The sequence below is a fragment of the Dromiciops gliroides genome, chromosome 2 (genome assembly GCF_019393635.1).
Source record: "Dromiciops gliroides isolate mDroGli1 chromosome 2, mDroGli1.pri, whole genome shotgun sequence".
NCBI lineage: Eukaryota > Metazoa > Chordata > Mammalia > Microbiotheria > Microbiotheriidae > Dromiciops > Dromiciops gliroides.
This window is the reverse complement of record NC_057862.1, coordinates 530,296,680-530,312,038: the sequence shown is the minus strand read 5'-3', so window position 1 is coordinate 530,312,038 and position 15,359 is coordinate 530,296,680. Positions and strand designations below refer to the sequence as shown.

Genomic DNA, 15,359 nt, shown 5'->3' with positions numbered 1-15,359 from the left:
AAAAAGAATGGGGTCAGAAAGTGCCTCAGCCCCTTTTCTCCATTCCCCAGCACTAGGGCAACACTTGGGGCAATTCACTTTCCTGTTCTCCCCCTTCCCCTCCAAGGACTCTCACCTATGGTTGAGGATGTAGGTGATGATGGTAGAGAAGAGGCAGAGCAGCAGCAGGGCAGTGCAGGGGTAGACAACAGGATGCAGGACTGCTCCTGGGCCTCCTGCTTCCCGGGGGAAAGTGCTCAGCTCCTAGGGAGGATATAGGAGAAAGGAAATGAGTGAGAGCCCAGGGCTCTGAGGCCCTGGGGCTCAGCAGAAGGGCCAGACCCACCTACAGTGTTGGTCAGTCAGAACCCATTTATTAAGTTCCTTCTGTGTGCCAGGCACTGTGCCAAGTGCTAGGGATCTAAAGGCAAAAGCACAGTCCCTGCCCTTGAGGGGCTCCCAATCTAATGCGTTTGTGAGAGTCTGTCTCTCCAGCTCCCTAACCCGGTCTTTTAAGCTCTCCATCACACTTGCCCTCTGACACTCTCTGCCTTCCTTAGGAGAGGATGAGGTCATCATTAGTAAGCCAGCCTTTCAGCCACAGTTGATGTAGGATCCTGCTTTATGGTTTCCATCAGCCCACCCTTTCCCACGGACTTCAGAGAAAAGTTCTTGCCAAAATATATGGGATCCACAGACTGTTCGGTACCTGGTGAAGTAAGGCTGGGAGGTGAGGCCCACTAGCTGTGCTGGCTCTAAATCAAAAGTTCTACACTGTGTGTTTCACCGTTTTGGCCAAAACATGGACACATGGAGCATCGTATTCTCCCAGATCTATGTATCTAGCCTTTTTGACTCTCTCCTAGACTCTGGTCATGCCTCTTCACCTATTGCCTGTTGGATATCTCCTCTGGGATGCTCTCTGGGCTTTTCAAAGTTGATAAATCTAAAACAGAACTTAGGCAGCGAGCTATAGAATGCCCAGCCTGGAGTCAGGAAGACCTGAGTTCAAATCCAGCCTCATACACTCCCACTGCTCCATCATTCCTTCTTCCCAGATATCATATATACATATCACATCTCTTACATCTGATTTTTGCTCAGGGAAAAGAGAAGGGAAGTGGGACAATTTTGCTCTACTTAGAGAAAGTGAAAGCAAGGATTTGAAAAAAACCTGTATCCACTGTTACTGATTCATCTTCTCTGGGCATGGAGCTGTAGAGGTGGGAAGAGCTGGCCATGGGTTATCCCCAAAAGATGGAGATTGGAGAGACGAACCTCACATCTACCCAGTTCTTTCCTTCTGCCTCTTTCTCTTTGTGGGATTGTTTCTTTCCCAGTCCTCCTTCCTTTCCCCCTCTCCTATCTCCTAGAGTGTCTATCTGTCCATCGGTCAGTCTGTCTGTCTGTCTCACACGCACACGTACCATGAGCACCGCAATGTTGCCAAGGTGCTGGCAGTACAGGGAGCTGACATTGGACTGGCTAGACTGGAGCTGACAGCCCTCAGAACTCCAGCCTCCTGGTCCAGCAGGCCCTTCCATGCTCCACGAGGCCGCCACAGGATCCACCCCTTCAGCCCAGTGCCTTAGTGAGACGGCCACTGGCTCTGTGAGGTTCCCGACACCGCAGCCACCTAGGATGGGAGAGAGAGGGGACACAGAGATCTACTGGGGAGACTGGGAGACTGCTGAGTACCTGCTATGCGCAGGCCTCTGTGCTGGGAAAGGGAGAAATGCAAAGAAGCATAAGACACAACCCTTATCTTCAGAGGCTTATAGTCTACTCAGGGAGATATGACACTTAACCTACAAAAGGTATTGGTCCAAACCTAAGCCCTCCCCACCCCATCCCCAATGTAGTCTCTTTGAAAACAAAATCTAAAGCTATACAGGCATACATTGAAAAATAATTACACATAGATGTCCTTTTGGGGGCATGGATAACTCACTCCATGGATAACAGATCATAACCCCTCTTCATGTGCTGCTGCAGAAAAACTCCATCACCCTGTGCAATGAGCCTCCTGATCTTTAGCTACACTTGTCCTCAGCCCAAAGGCACATACATACTTTATCCCTGGGCCCGGGTTTGAAGCCTTTCCACTTCTGCAAGCTTGTGGGCCTGCTGGAACTAGTAGGCTGGTAGGGCTTTCAAGACATCAGAGTCCCAGCTATGATTTCATAAGGAATGGAAGCACTTTAATATACTTTCTTAATGTATGATATTACTGTATAAAATTCTTTGCATGCATGTGTATGTCTATATACATATGTATGTATTTGCTAGGAAAGGATTTTTTTAACATTCCTCAATTCAAATAAAGATTTTTGGGTTCATTTTTATTACTAGTTTTCTTGATCTCTGTTACATTCATTGCTATTTTCTTAGGGTGCATTCTCTTACATTTATTTGTATTTATACCACATATGTGGTATGCACAGAAAAAGATAAGTAACAGTATAGGCAGCAAATGACATGTCAAATAAGAGATTCAGATAATTAGATAATTATTGCCATAGGAAGTCAGAAAAGGGAGACATCGCTGAGGGCTGGGATGATCAGGAAAGGCTTCACAGGGATGCTGGGGGAAATTTTGGTAATAAAACCCCCCAAATATCAATAAAAATAAATAAATTAAAATATTATTTTAAAAATGTAATATAGGAGTAGTAAAGAAGAGAGGGTTTTTTGGGGGGTAAGATAATGAGTTTTGTTTTGGATGTGTTGAGTTCGAAAAGCCTATGGGACATCTAGTTCAAGATTTCCAGTAGGAAGTTGGTGATGAGAGACTGGAAGTCAAGAGAGAGGTTAGGGCTGGATCTATAGATCCGGAGGAAAAATCTACACAGAGATGATAATTGAATCCATGGGAACTGATGAGATAATGAAGGGAGAGAACAAAGAAGAGGGGGGAGAAGAGATAGTCAGTAGGAAAGCCTCCCCCAACCACTCCACTCTACAGGGATCCCACAGAATCTGAATATCAGAGCTGAAAGGAAGCTCAGAGGTCATTTATCCTCACTTGCACTTCAGCAGAAAAAGATGATACAACATCCCCAACAAGGATTGGCTTGCTTGAAGGTAGAGGGCCATTCCACTGTTCTAACAGCTCTCATTGTTAGAGGGGAGGAAGAGCAGAGGGATTGTGGGTGCTAGTGAAGTCAATATTGCTAATATGGAAACAAAATCTGCATCTTTGCATCTTCCAGCTATTGTTTCTGTTTCTATCCTCTTGGGTTAAGCAGAACGTATTTAAAGCCCCTTCCATATGACAGCCCTGCCAATTGTTGAAAATTGCTAGCAAGTCCCTTCTCCTCTCTCCCCACCCCAGCCTTCTCTCCAGGGTAAACCTTCTATCCCTCTTTTCATAGCACAGTTTTGAGGTTCCCCAATATCCTGATCACTGTTCTCTCAGTGCTCTCTGGCTTTATCAATGCCCTACCTAAAAGGTAGTACCCAGGGCTAAACACAATATTCCAGATGCAATCCAACTAGGGTAAGATACCGTCCTCTTTCTGGATGTTGCTTCTGTCTATGCATTTTCTTCTTTGGTCACCATGCTGTATTGTTGTAGTCCACAAAACCCCCCAGGATCTTAGGGGCTTTTCACATTAAGTCACTTCTCCCCCATCTTATACTTGCTTGCATAATTGTAATTTTGAACCCAAGGGTTGAACTTTACATTTATACCTATTCAACTCCACCTTTGTCAATCTCATTTAGAAGGTTATTGCAATGGTCTAGGCAAGCAGTAATGAATGAACAGAGCCTGTTGAGATCACTTTGGATCCTGATTCTGCCATCAGCTAGATTAGCTATTCTTTCTCTTTGTGTCATCCACACAAGTGATGAGAGTGCCACCTATGTAGACAAAGTCTTCTATCACTATGCCATTCCTATTCCCTGGGCTTGTTGTATACTGCTGGTTGTTGTTGTTGTTCAGTCCTTTGAATCACGTCCAACTCTTTGTGGCTCCATTTGGGGTGTTTTTGGCAAAGACACTGGAGTGATTTGTCATTTCCTTCTCCAGCTCATTTTACAGATGAGGAAACTGAGGCAAACAGGGTAAAGTGACTTTCTCAGGGTCACACAGCTAGTAAGTGTCTGAGGCTGGATCAGTTTTCTTATGCTGTTATTTAATTATGATCTTGTTTTAGATTTAATGTGTGTCCCATTTTCCCAATTAGATAGTGAGTACTCAGTATTTCCTAAATAGCTGTGTGTGTAGTGGGGTTAGGAATGCAGGAAGTGCAGTGAATGTGGAGGGGTGTGTGTGTGTGTGTGTGTGTGTGTGTGTGTTGGGAAAGGGATATTTTCACATGCAATCCAGAATCCCACAACCCTTCTGGAGCCTGACATCCAGTCTTGTCCAGAAGCTGTTCCTTCTTTATTGTTTTTTGTTTTTTGGTTAGGCAATTGGGGTTAAGTGACTTGTCCAGGGTCACACAGCCAGTAAGTGTTAATTGTCTGAGGCCGGATTTGAACTCAGGTACTCCTGACTCCAGGGCCGGTGCTCTATCCACTGAGCCATCTAGCTGCCCCTGTTCCTTCTTTATTAAAGGGAATCTCTCCTCTCCCCACTTTGGAGAACCATGCTAAGTTGCACTTGCCTCTGTTTCAAGCATCAGGGCACTTAGATGCTGGAAGAGAGAAGACTGGGGGAACATGGGATGCGGGGGGCCCACCAAAAATCTCAGGAATAACCCATTCCCCCTCTTCCAGGTCACCCATTCTCACCCCTGAACCCATGCTCATGCACTTCTCATCTCACCTGGAATGGCTAGAAGGCATTATCCACTCCTCTTCATCTCTCAATCTGTCCTTCAAAGCCCAGCTGCCTCATTTCCTCTCTGTGGCCTTCCCTTACACCCCCCCCCCAACCCACAGTGATCTTGCCCTGGGGGGGGGAGGGGGAAGGATCTTAGGAAAAGAATTTGGTCCCTTACTGGTTCCGGCAAAGATGACAGGTGTGGCCACCCCACGCCTCTTGCTGGGCCCTGTGGTTCCAGGGCGGGAGGTGTTGCCATGGCTACGGAAAAGACGACCATTTCGGAAGACGAGCAATTGCAGGGTACAGTCCGGGGGAGTTGGGGGGGCCAGTGCAGTCGGAGGGGATGAGAACAGGCTGGGGGGTAGCTGGATGGAAGCCAGGGCCACGCTGTTCTGGTGGGGGGACATAGGGGTTCCTCAGAGATACCAAGGTTTCTTGGCCCTTTGGGCTCTTGACTTTACTAGCACCCACAATCCCTCTGCTCTTCCTCCCTTCCATAAAAACAAACAGATAAACCCAAACTTCAGTTCCAATTTCGGCTCTCCTCCATCATCCACCCCTCCCACCTTTTCTGGGCCTCACTTCTCAAGATCCCTCATCTCAGCACCACCCCCCCAGCCCCACTCCTACCTTCACCCCCAGCCAGTCCCCCTACCTTGATGTGGAAGGTGGACAGGGAGATATTGGGCCGCCCGGTGGTACAACGGAATCGGAGTTGCTGATCAGCTAGGGTCTCGTGCTCAGGCTGGGGGTCTAGTCCAGGGGGTCCTGGACGTTGCCCTGAGACGGCAGGCTCCCGCTTCTGGTAAGCCGTACAGCTGAGGCCCACGTAGCTGTGAGGCTTGATGAGGTGCGCCTCCAGGACCACATTCCTCGAATTCTAGGGATGAAGACCCGATCACCCCATAAGCTGAGACACCCCACCTCCCTTCATACACTGTGAAGTCAGGTTACAGTGAATTGTACTTGAACTGCTTGTCCCCCCCCTGCTCCAGCAACCCCACATGGAATGACCTATCGGAAAGTATTTCCCAGGGGTACTTAGGATGCTCCCTCAACTCTTACACTGCGAGGAAGATACTCCCTAGCCTTCCCTCCTAATTCCAATTCCTTCAAAACATGGAGACCATTCCTCCCCATTAGCTACCTCTGTCCCCTTTAAGAGGCCTTCCTAGAGTGGTACAGTTGATAAAGCACTGGCCCTGCAGTCAGCTCAGCAGGATCTGAGTTCAAATCTAGCCACAGACACTTACTAGCTGTGTAACCCATTGCAAGTGACTTAACCTGGGGAAGAGGAGAAGGAGGAGGAGGAGGAGGAGGAGGAGGAGGAGGAGGAGGAGGAGGAGGAGGAGGAGGAGGAGGAGGAGGAGGTGGAGGAGAACAAGAACAAGAAGAAACATTCTTTGAGGACTTCAACCACTCCTGATCTGTCTCTTCTCTGAATTCCCTTCATGGGTGTTAATCTCATGTTCCTGACTGTACTGTAAACTCCTTGAAGCCTGAGACTGCATTTCATACTTCTACATTCCCAGCTGCCCCAGCCCCCAAGACATAGCTGACACACAGGTACTCAGTTAACACATTTTGATTGGAATGACGGCAGGGAATAAATGATCCCCAACCCCTTCATAAATGCTTGAGGAATTGATTCCTAAGGTTCTAGGATTTCTGCCCCCTTTGTTACCACAGAGATGTGCTGGGCATGGGGGCTGAGGGCGACCCCTCCAATACGCTCCAGGGCTCCAATGATGCCACTGCAGGCCTTGTCCTCTCGCTGGGCCAGCCATAATAGGTGTTCATCGACAAGCATCAGGTTACTGGCCATGTCAACCATCACCTCCACCAGCTATTGGAGAGAGAAGCCCCCAGGCATTGGATGATAAAAGTGTTCACTGTGGGGAAATGGTTTGGTGCTAATCTATGGAGGGTTAAGGAATTGAGGAGACTGGGAAGTCAGGAGGTGTAGAAGGATGGCAGTTTGGGGCTCATAGGGTGAATCTTGATAGAAGTCTCACCTCCTTAATCTGGTCAACATAGCCCAGAAATTTCTGGATCATCTGCGCCACATAGACCACGTCCATCATGTCTGTAAAGCCTGCAGCCTCAGCCGTGTAGACACGCAGTTGGTGTGCCAGGGTCAGCGCATTGGAAGCATTTATGGGCATCTGAAAGAGGCAAAGGAGTGGGGGAAGGATGGCCCAGACCCTCCCAATCCAACCTCCTTTCCCCACCTCACCCCACCCCGAACCAGAATAATGAAGAGGGAGAATCGCTCTGCCTGATCCAATCCCCTCTCTAGATGGCTGCCACTGATGGGTCATGACGCACAGAGAAAGTCTGCAGGGGAGCAGGGCCCCTTCCACCAGCTGTTGCTGATGAAGACCTGAGGCTCTCACCCCATGTGGTCAGACCATAGATCACTAGCACCATTGGGGAGGACAAAAGGAGTGGGATCAGCCCTGTCTCTAAACTGCCCCTACTCCACTCCCACATACTTGAGGAGCTGGGAAGAGTCAATGACCTAGAAGGAGGGAGCTGCCCATAGGTCCATGGTTGTCTCGTCTCCTTCCTTGCTGTTGGCTCCCTAACCCGGTCATCTATTTGTCCCTCTAGTCTCCCCTCCTGACTCTCCAGAGTTTCTCTACCGTGTCACAGCATCCTCCTCAATCTGGAAGGGCACCCCGCCCCTGCCACAGGTATCGGGGAAAAAGCTGGTCCCTGTTTCCCCCAAACCCTTCCTCCCCCATTCCGTAGCCTTACCAGGACGAAAGTATAGAGCACCCGCGTGATGTCATTGGTGTAGAGGCAGTGGGAATAGTCCCCCGGCTCCCATCGCCCAGTTCGGTCACAGCGTCGAGAGGCCCTGGTGCCTGGGGTGCCCCCACTGAGAGGCACTGAGGTGAAAGGGTACTGAAGGCAGGACTGATATGCTGTGATGCCTCCCAGCGTTCGAGGCCACCTGGGAGCAAGGGAGGGTTCGGGGCTCAGGGATCAAAAGGCCACATGTCTGACCCACGATGTTCTGTTTAACCTCCCGGTCAGCCCTCCTCCATCCCCTGTCCCTTAGCATGAAGCTGTTCTGCTTTCCCGGAAACAAAGGTGGAGAGTAGGCACAAAATGAAGAAGGAGAAAGACACTTCCCCCTCCCCATCCCCCCCACCTCCCTGTATCAGAGGACCTGAGTTTAAATCCTGCTCCTGCTACTTAATAACCCTGTGTCCTCCGCAAAGATTTCACCTCATGGGGCCCATTTCCTCATCTATAAAATCAGGGAGGTTGGACTAGATTTTTATCAGTGATTTAAGTAGTACAATCTGGTGGATTGAAAGTGGAGTCACAGGGCAGCTAGGTGGTGCAGTGGATAGAGCACTGGCCCTGGATTCAGGAGGACCTGAGTTCAAATCCGGCCTCAGACACTTGACACTTACTAGCTATGTGACCCTGGGCAAGTCACTTAACCCCAATTGCCTCACCAAAAAAAAAAAAAAAGGGAAGGAAGAAAGAAAGAAAGTGGAGTCAGGAGATAAGGAAAGAAACTATATCTTGCTAAAAGGTACCATAGACAATGAAATAATAACAATACTAAACATAGATGCACCAAGTGGTATAGCAACCAAATTCTTAAAGGAGAAGTTAAGTGAATTACAGGAGAAAACAGACAGCAAAAGTATACTAGTGGGGGACTTTGATTTTCCCCTCTCAGAACTAGATACATCTAACCACCAAGTAAACAAGAAAGAAGGAGCTGGATAGAATTTTAGAAAAGTTAGCTATAGGCCTCTGGAGAACACTGAATGGAGAAAGAAAAGAATATACCTTTTTATCAGCAGTACATGGCACCAATACAAAAACTGACCATGCATCAGGGCATAAAAACCTCAATCAAATGTAGAAAGATGGAAATATTAAATGCATTCTTTTCAGATCATAATGCAATAAAAATTCCGTTCAATAAAGATAAATTAAAAATGATTTGGAAACTAAGTAATCTAATTTTAAAGAATGAGTGGGTCAAAGAACAAATCAGAAACAATCAATAATTTCATTAAAGAGAATGGTAACAATGTGACAACACACCAAAATTTATGGGATGTAGCCAAAGCAGTGCTTAGAGGAAAATTTATATCTCTAAACTCTTACATTGATAAAACAGAGAAAGAACAGATCAATGAATTGAACATGCAAATAAAAAAACTAGAAAAAGAAGTGAAAGTGGAGTTAGGAAGGTCTGAGTTCAAATCCCATCTTTGCCCACATACCAGCTGTGTGAGTGCTTTGATAAGTCCTAGCCCTTCAGTGCTCCAGGGGCCCTCTAAGACTATATAAATTGCAGAGCAGTTGCTGATCAGCATTGGTAACAATGAATAGCCTGGGGCAGCTAGGTGGCTGCAGTGGATAAAGCATTGGCCCTGGATTCAGGAGGACCTGAGTTCAAATTTAGCCTCAGACACTTGACAGTAGCTGTGTGACCCTGGGCAAGTCACTTAACCCTCATTGCCCGGCCAAAAAAAAAAAAAAAAGGTCTTCCTAGGAGTTCCCTACATTTCCCTACATTAATGAAACCACGGGTCTGTTTATACCCACCATTTGTCTCTTCATTTCTCTCTGGGTGAGCCTCAATTTCAGTTCTTTGGAGTTAGCTCTATGATGAGAAGGAGTTTGCTTTGTTTTGTTTTTCTTCTTGTCTTGTGATTTCATCGGAAATGGAAGAAAACTCCCCCAAACCAAAGCAAATCAACAACTATTCTATGATTTATATTGTCTAGAACATTGACTAGGATTATATGAATATCATAACAACAGCATTTAACGCAGTGCTTTAAGGTTTGCAAAGAACTTTACATATATTATTTTATCTTATTTTTTTAAACGAACAAAACTCTCTCCTTTGCCTCTCCCCATCCCCTAAAAAGAAAAAAAAAATCCTTATAACAAATATGTGAAGTCAAGCAAACCTAATTCCTGCACTGGTCTTGTCCAAAAAAGATATGTCTTAATCTGTACTCTGAGTGCATCACCTCCCTATCAGGAGGTGGGTAATCTCATTTGATTTTCACAACAACTCTGTGAAGATAGTGCAATAGTTATTCCTATTTTGCAAATAAGAAAACTGAAGCTAAGAGGTAAAGTGACTGGCTAAGGATCACACAACCAGCATGTGAGAGGTAGGACTTGAACCCAGCTCTTCCTGAATCCAAAATCAACTCTTTTTTTTTAAGGTATTTATCAAGTTTATTTTAATTCATACATTTCATAGAAAAACAGTAGAAGACATCCATGGTGTATGAAAATAAAATTTAGGTCCGTACAAATTCTTCTATTTACAGGCAAAGGGACATGGGAACATCAGTGGTAGCAGCTGAAACTCTTAGTCTGGGGGGCTTTGCAGACACAGCCCTGGGTACACTTGGCACATCCTGCTAGGCAGCAGGAGCAGCAGCTTTTCTTGGAGGAGGTGTACTGGCACAATCTGCATTTGCAGGAGCCTGAACAGGTGCAAGAGCCACCATTCTCGAAGTTGCATTTGGGGTCCATGACTGGCAGGTAAATATCAGACATGCAGTTGTCATAGGAGAAGGATCCAAAATCAACTCTTTTTAAAAATCTATTGTTATAGGGGGCAGCTAGGTGGCGCAGTGGATAGAGCACTGGCCCTGAATTCAGGAGGACCTGAGTTCAAATCCAGCCTCAGACACTTGACACTTACTAGCTGTGTGACCCTAGGCAAGTCACTTAACCCTCATTGCTGTGTTAAAAAAAAAATAAATCTATTTTTATTTTAAAGAGCAACTGGGATTAAGGGATTTGCCCAGAGTCACATGGCTAATAAGTGTCTGAGGCCGGATTTGAACTCAGTTCCTCCTGACTGGCCAGTGAAGATCATCTCTTTATCTACTATGCTACACTGTCTCTGTCATGGAAAGAATATATTAGGGTTGAAAAGATGGGCCTTTATTTTAGGGAGAAACTTGAGGTTATTAAAATTCCCTCAAGAAAAATCAGCCCCTTCTCCTTTTGTTCCATTTGCAGTGTCTATCCAGTAGATAGGTAGATGAGACATAGATGGATGACAGATGACAGATAGATAGATGTTGTTGTTCATTCTTTTCAGTTGTGTCTGACTTTGTGATCCCATTTGGAGTTTTCTTGGTAAAGATACTGGAGTGGTTTGCCATTTCCTTCTCCAGCTCATTTTACAGATGAGGAAACTGAGGCAAACAGGGTGAAGTGACTTGTCCAGGGTCATATAGCTTAGTAAGTGTCTGAGACCGGATTTGAACACAGGAAAATAAATAAAAAAAAAAAGTCTTCTTGACTCCTGGCCCAACCCTCTATCTACTGAGTCACCTAGCTGTCCTATAAATAGAATATAGATACACTGATGGACGAACTCTGTGTGTGTCCCATCCAAGATTCCTTGAAAGACTTAACAAGTAGCCTAGTCAACAATCCTCTGATTATTAAAATCATAAAACAAGGAGATGCTTGTACACAAAAGTGCTTGACACTGTCTTGGAGATCTAATACACAGTCCAATTTGAAGGGAGATATCTAATTGATGCAGAGGTTGCATCAATCTTCTCCTGCCTCCCCATAGGATCCATAATCATTCAAAACTTTGGCCTAACCATCTATACAGAAAAAAATGGATTTTGTCCAGATAGCTATACAGCAAGATGAAAATGGAATTTAATAGGGACAAATGTAGACTCACACTTGGATTCAAATAACTGACTTCCCAAATACAACATGGCCAAGGCTTACTTTAAAAAGTGTGAAGAGGTGCTGGGAATCTTAGTAGACTACACATTCAATATGAGTCAACAGTGTGAGATGGCAGCCGAAAGAAAAACCTAACTCAATCCTTGTAAGCCATCTGCCTTCTGCCTTTTTAAAATATATCCCCAGAGGGCAGCTAGGTGGCACAGTGTATAGAGCACTGGCCCTGGAGTCAGGAGTACCTGAGTTCAAATCCGACCTCAGACACTTAACACTTACTAGCTGTGTGACCCTGGGCAAGTCACTTAACCCCAATTGCCTCACTAAAAAAAATACACACACACACACACACACACACACACACATACACACATATATATACCCAGAGCCTGGTACACAGTAGGTGCTTAACAAATGTCTATAGATTGATTCATCTTGCTTGCATTTATACCAACATAGGCTTCAGGAATAAGGAAATAATGATCCCATTATGACCTGTCCTGGCCAGAGTATCATGTTTGCTTCTAGGCACATTTTAGGAAGGGCATCAACAATCTGGATGATATCCAAAGGAAGGAAAGTAGGATGGTGAAGGTTGTGACATCTGAGGACTGGTCAGAGGAAATGAGGATGCTTGGCCTGGAGGAGAGAAGACTCAGCGAGGACATGATAGTTGTTTTAAACAATCTGAAAGGATGTCACATGGAAGAGGAATTAGATTTGTTCCATCTGGCTTCAAAGGGCAGGGCCAAGAGAAGCGGGTAGAAGCTGTAAAGCAACTCTTTAAATTTAATGCTAAGAGGGGCAGCTAGGTGGCGCAGTGGACAAAGCACCGACCCTGACACTTACTAGCTGTGTGACTATGGGCAAGTCACTTAACCCTCATTGCCCCACCAAAAAAAAAAATTAATGCAAAGAAAAACTCCCTAAAAGTTAGAACCAGTTCAAAGGAGAACAGACTGCCTGGTGGCAGTTGGGGTGGGGATGGGAGGTGGATTGTAGAGCTTCTTGTAAAGACTGGGCACTCACTGGGTATGCTGCACCGGGGACTTTTTCTGGCACGGGCTCTCTTCCAACCCTGCCATTGTGTGATTCTTTGGGTTCTTTTGGTACGAGATTGCATTTTGAATTTTTTTCATTTGCATGTAGCCCTCAAACAGGCCTCTAAGTTTTCCTATAGAAACCTAGGATCTTGAGTTCAAAGGAAACTTAGAATTCATCTAGTCTCACTCCTTAATTTTATAGGGAAGGAAAATGAGGCCTAGGGAGGGGAAGTCACTTACCAGTATCATGTAGCTAGTAACTTTTTTTTTCATTCTCTCTCTTTTTTGGGGGGGGGGGGAGGACAGGGCAATGAGGGTTAAGTGACTTGCCCAAGGTCACACAGCTAGTAAGTGTCAAGTGTCTGAGGCCGGATTTGTACTCAGGTCCTCCTGAGTTTAGGGCTGGTGCTTTATCCACTGCACCACATAGCTACCCTCTAGTTAGTAACTTAAAGCCAGGATTCAAACTGAGGTTCTTTGAATTAAAACCTAATACTTTCCCCAATGCAACATGAATATATTATGCATGAAAAGTACTGATTAAATACTGATTTTGGGACTGATGAAGAAGGAAGCCATTTCTCTATAAGAAACAGTAGGGGCAGCTGGGTGGCGCAGTGGATAGAATACCTGCCCTGGAGTCAGGAGGACCTGAGTTCAGATCCAGCCTCAGACACTTAACACTTACTAGCTGTGTGACCCTAGGCAAGTCACTTAACCCCAATTGCCTCACCAAAAAAAAAAAAAGAAAGAAAGAAAAGAAACAGTAACTATCAGGGGGAAGATGGAAACATGTAGTGGGGTAGTTTGGGGGTATGATACCACATCCCAATTCCTTCTTGGAATCTATGGTAGGAAATGAAGGAGAAGGGATCACACTGAACGTATTGGAGGTATGTGTACATTTTGGGGTGTAACCCTCTCCAGCCCAGCCCTCAAACCTGAAGTCTCCCCGGTTGTTGGCGACTCTCTCGGCGGGGCAGTATGAGGCTGAGGTCTCCAGCACCACGATCTCCACTCTCTTGCTGGCGTTGCCTTGGGCAGTAGAGACGGAGCACTCCCACTCACCCGATGCCCACACGTGGATGTGGGACAGAATTAGCTCGCTGAGGGGCACAGGAATGTGTGGTCATGCTCTCCAGGGAGAAGGAATCTCCAGTGGCTCTTCTTCAGTTGGGTAGGGAGGGGATCCTCTTTACAACTTTGGGACCTTCACCGGCATTCATTCTATCTGGTCTTATATATCCCACCATGATTATCATATGACCTCACTCCCCAAGTCATGGGCCCTCCCAGAACCTTCCCTATACAGGGGCCCGAGACCTAACTGGTCTTCTAGGGATGGTCCTGTCCTTACCTCCTCCCGTCCTCACCCTCTGACCTTTTCAGGGAATGTTGGTAAGCACTTCCCCCTTCTTAACCCCATCCCGTGAAGGGGGCAATGCTAGTACCTGGTGATGAAAGTACAGTCATGCACCAGACTCTCCTCCAGAATGACGCCTGCCTCCTCATCGCCCTCCACAGGTACCCGGTTGTGGTACCAGTGGATGCGGGTACTACTGCCCAGATAACTGGCGGTACACTGGAAGGGAAGTCGGTCACCTTGGAACACCACCTGGCGCAGCGAGGGGATCAGGTGGTGAGTGTGCAGCTCCAGGGCACCCGCTGTTGTGGGGGGAGCAGAATCACAGTGAGGCCTATGGGCAGAACGTGGGGCTGGAGGGCAAAGGGGAGCTTCAGACACAAGGGGAGTCAGCAGAGACATGGGCTTGACTTCCTCCACCTGTATCCCATCACCTACTGAGCAGGGAAGAGGAGAGACAATGGGGTAAAAAACAACGGGACCAGTTGGGGAGAAAAGCATGTGAAGAGTGCTGGGCAGTCAGCAAGCAATTATGAAAGGTTCCTGCTATCTGCCAGGCACTGTGCTGAGTGCTGTGGATACAAAAAAGGACAACAACAATGCCCCTGCCCTCAAGGAGATTACACTGTAATTGGAAGACAATATAATGCTGCTGCTGCTGGAAATAGTGATGAAGACAGCCAGCATGTATATAGCACTTACTATGTGCCAGGCATCGTGCTAAGCCTTTTGCAAATATGATCTCATTTGATCCTGACAACAACCCTGCGATGGAGGTTCTACTGAAGTGGGCAGAAGCTAAGGGACTTAGGCAAAGTCATACAACCAGTCTCTGAGTTTGGATCTGAACTTGTCTTCCTGACTTCAATATAATAAATAACTATTTGTAAAGGGGGTAGGTGGGAAAAGTGGGAGAATGGAGACAACCGGAGACACTGAGAGTAAAGTATAGTTAGGTAGAAAAAGCATTGGCTCTCAAGTCAAAGGATCAGAGTTCAAATCCCACCTCTGACAGTTACTACCTATGTGACCTTGGGTGAGTCATTTAACCTGCTTGGGCCTCAGTTTCCTCAACTGTAAAATGACTGTGCTGGACTAGATGACCATTGAGGTCCTTTCCAGCTCTAGCTCTATGCTCCTGGGTGTATCTCCAGTATTCAGTAAGGGGAGTGTTGGGTATTTTAAGTTGGATAAAAGCTTCTTCAGTCTAGAAAGGGTCAAGAAAGGTTATGACTTATACCTATAAAATATAAAAGGTGCAGATTGGGTAGACAGAAATGTGGTCACCAAATTCCACAATTTTGAAATTAGGGGGCAACTCTTGAATCTCAAGAGGTAGTTTTGTAATAAATGTAAAGAGGTCGCCCTGTACACAGTCGATTGTCAGTCAGCTGAAAGGACTTTTCTCCAAAGAGTTTCAAAAAAGATGTAAGTAAATTAACGAATGACAGAGACATAATGGGAGACAGAGAGCAATGGA

The 15,359-nt window shown here is 46.2% G+C and overlaps 1 protein-coding gene across 2 annotated transcripts in view; it reads right to left on the bottom strand.

The window, feature by feature from the left end:
• The window catches only part of ADGRA2 (adhesion G protein-coupled receptor A2), a 61,635-nt gene that overhangs the window by 4,781 nt on the left and 41,495 nt on the right, over positions 1-15,359 (bottom strand). Inside the window, exons 7-15 of one of the 2 annotated variants that reach the window (XM_043985679.1) lie at positions 13,968-14,232; positions 13,458-13,622; positions 7,514-7,712; positions 6,769-6,918; positions 6,438-6,599; positions 5,409-5,633; positions 4,929-5,145; positions 1,407-1,615; positions 116-243 (exon numbers count right to left, since the gene is read on the bottom strand). In XM_043985679.1, coding sequence (XP_043841614.1) covers positions 116-243; positions 1,407-1,615; positions 4,929-5,145; positions 5,409-5,633; positions 6,438-6,599; positions 6,769-6,918; positions 7,514-7,712; positions 13,458-13,622; positions 13,968-14,232 — 1,720 coding nt within the window. The remainder of the gene's footprint in view (positions 1-115; positions 244-1,406; positions 1,616-4,928; positions 5,146-5,408; positions 5,634-6,437; positions 6,600-6,768; positions 6,919-7,513; positions 7,713-13,457; positions 13,623-13,967; positions 14,233-15,359) is intronic. The other variant, XM_043985681.1, reaches the window with a different exon arrangement.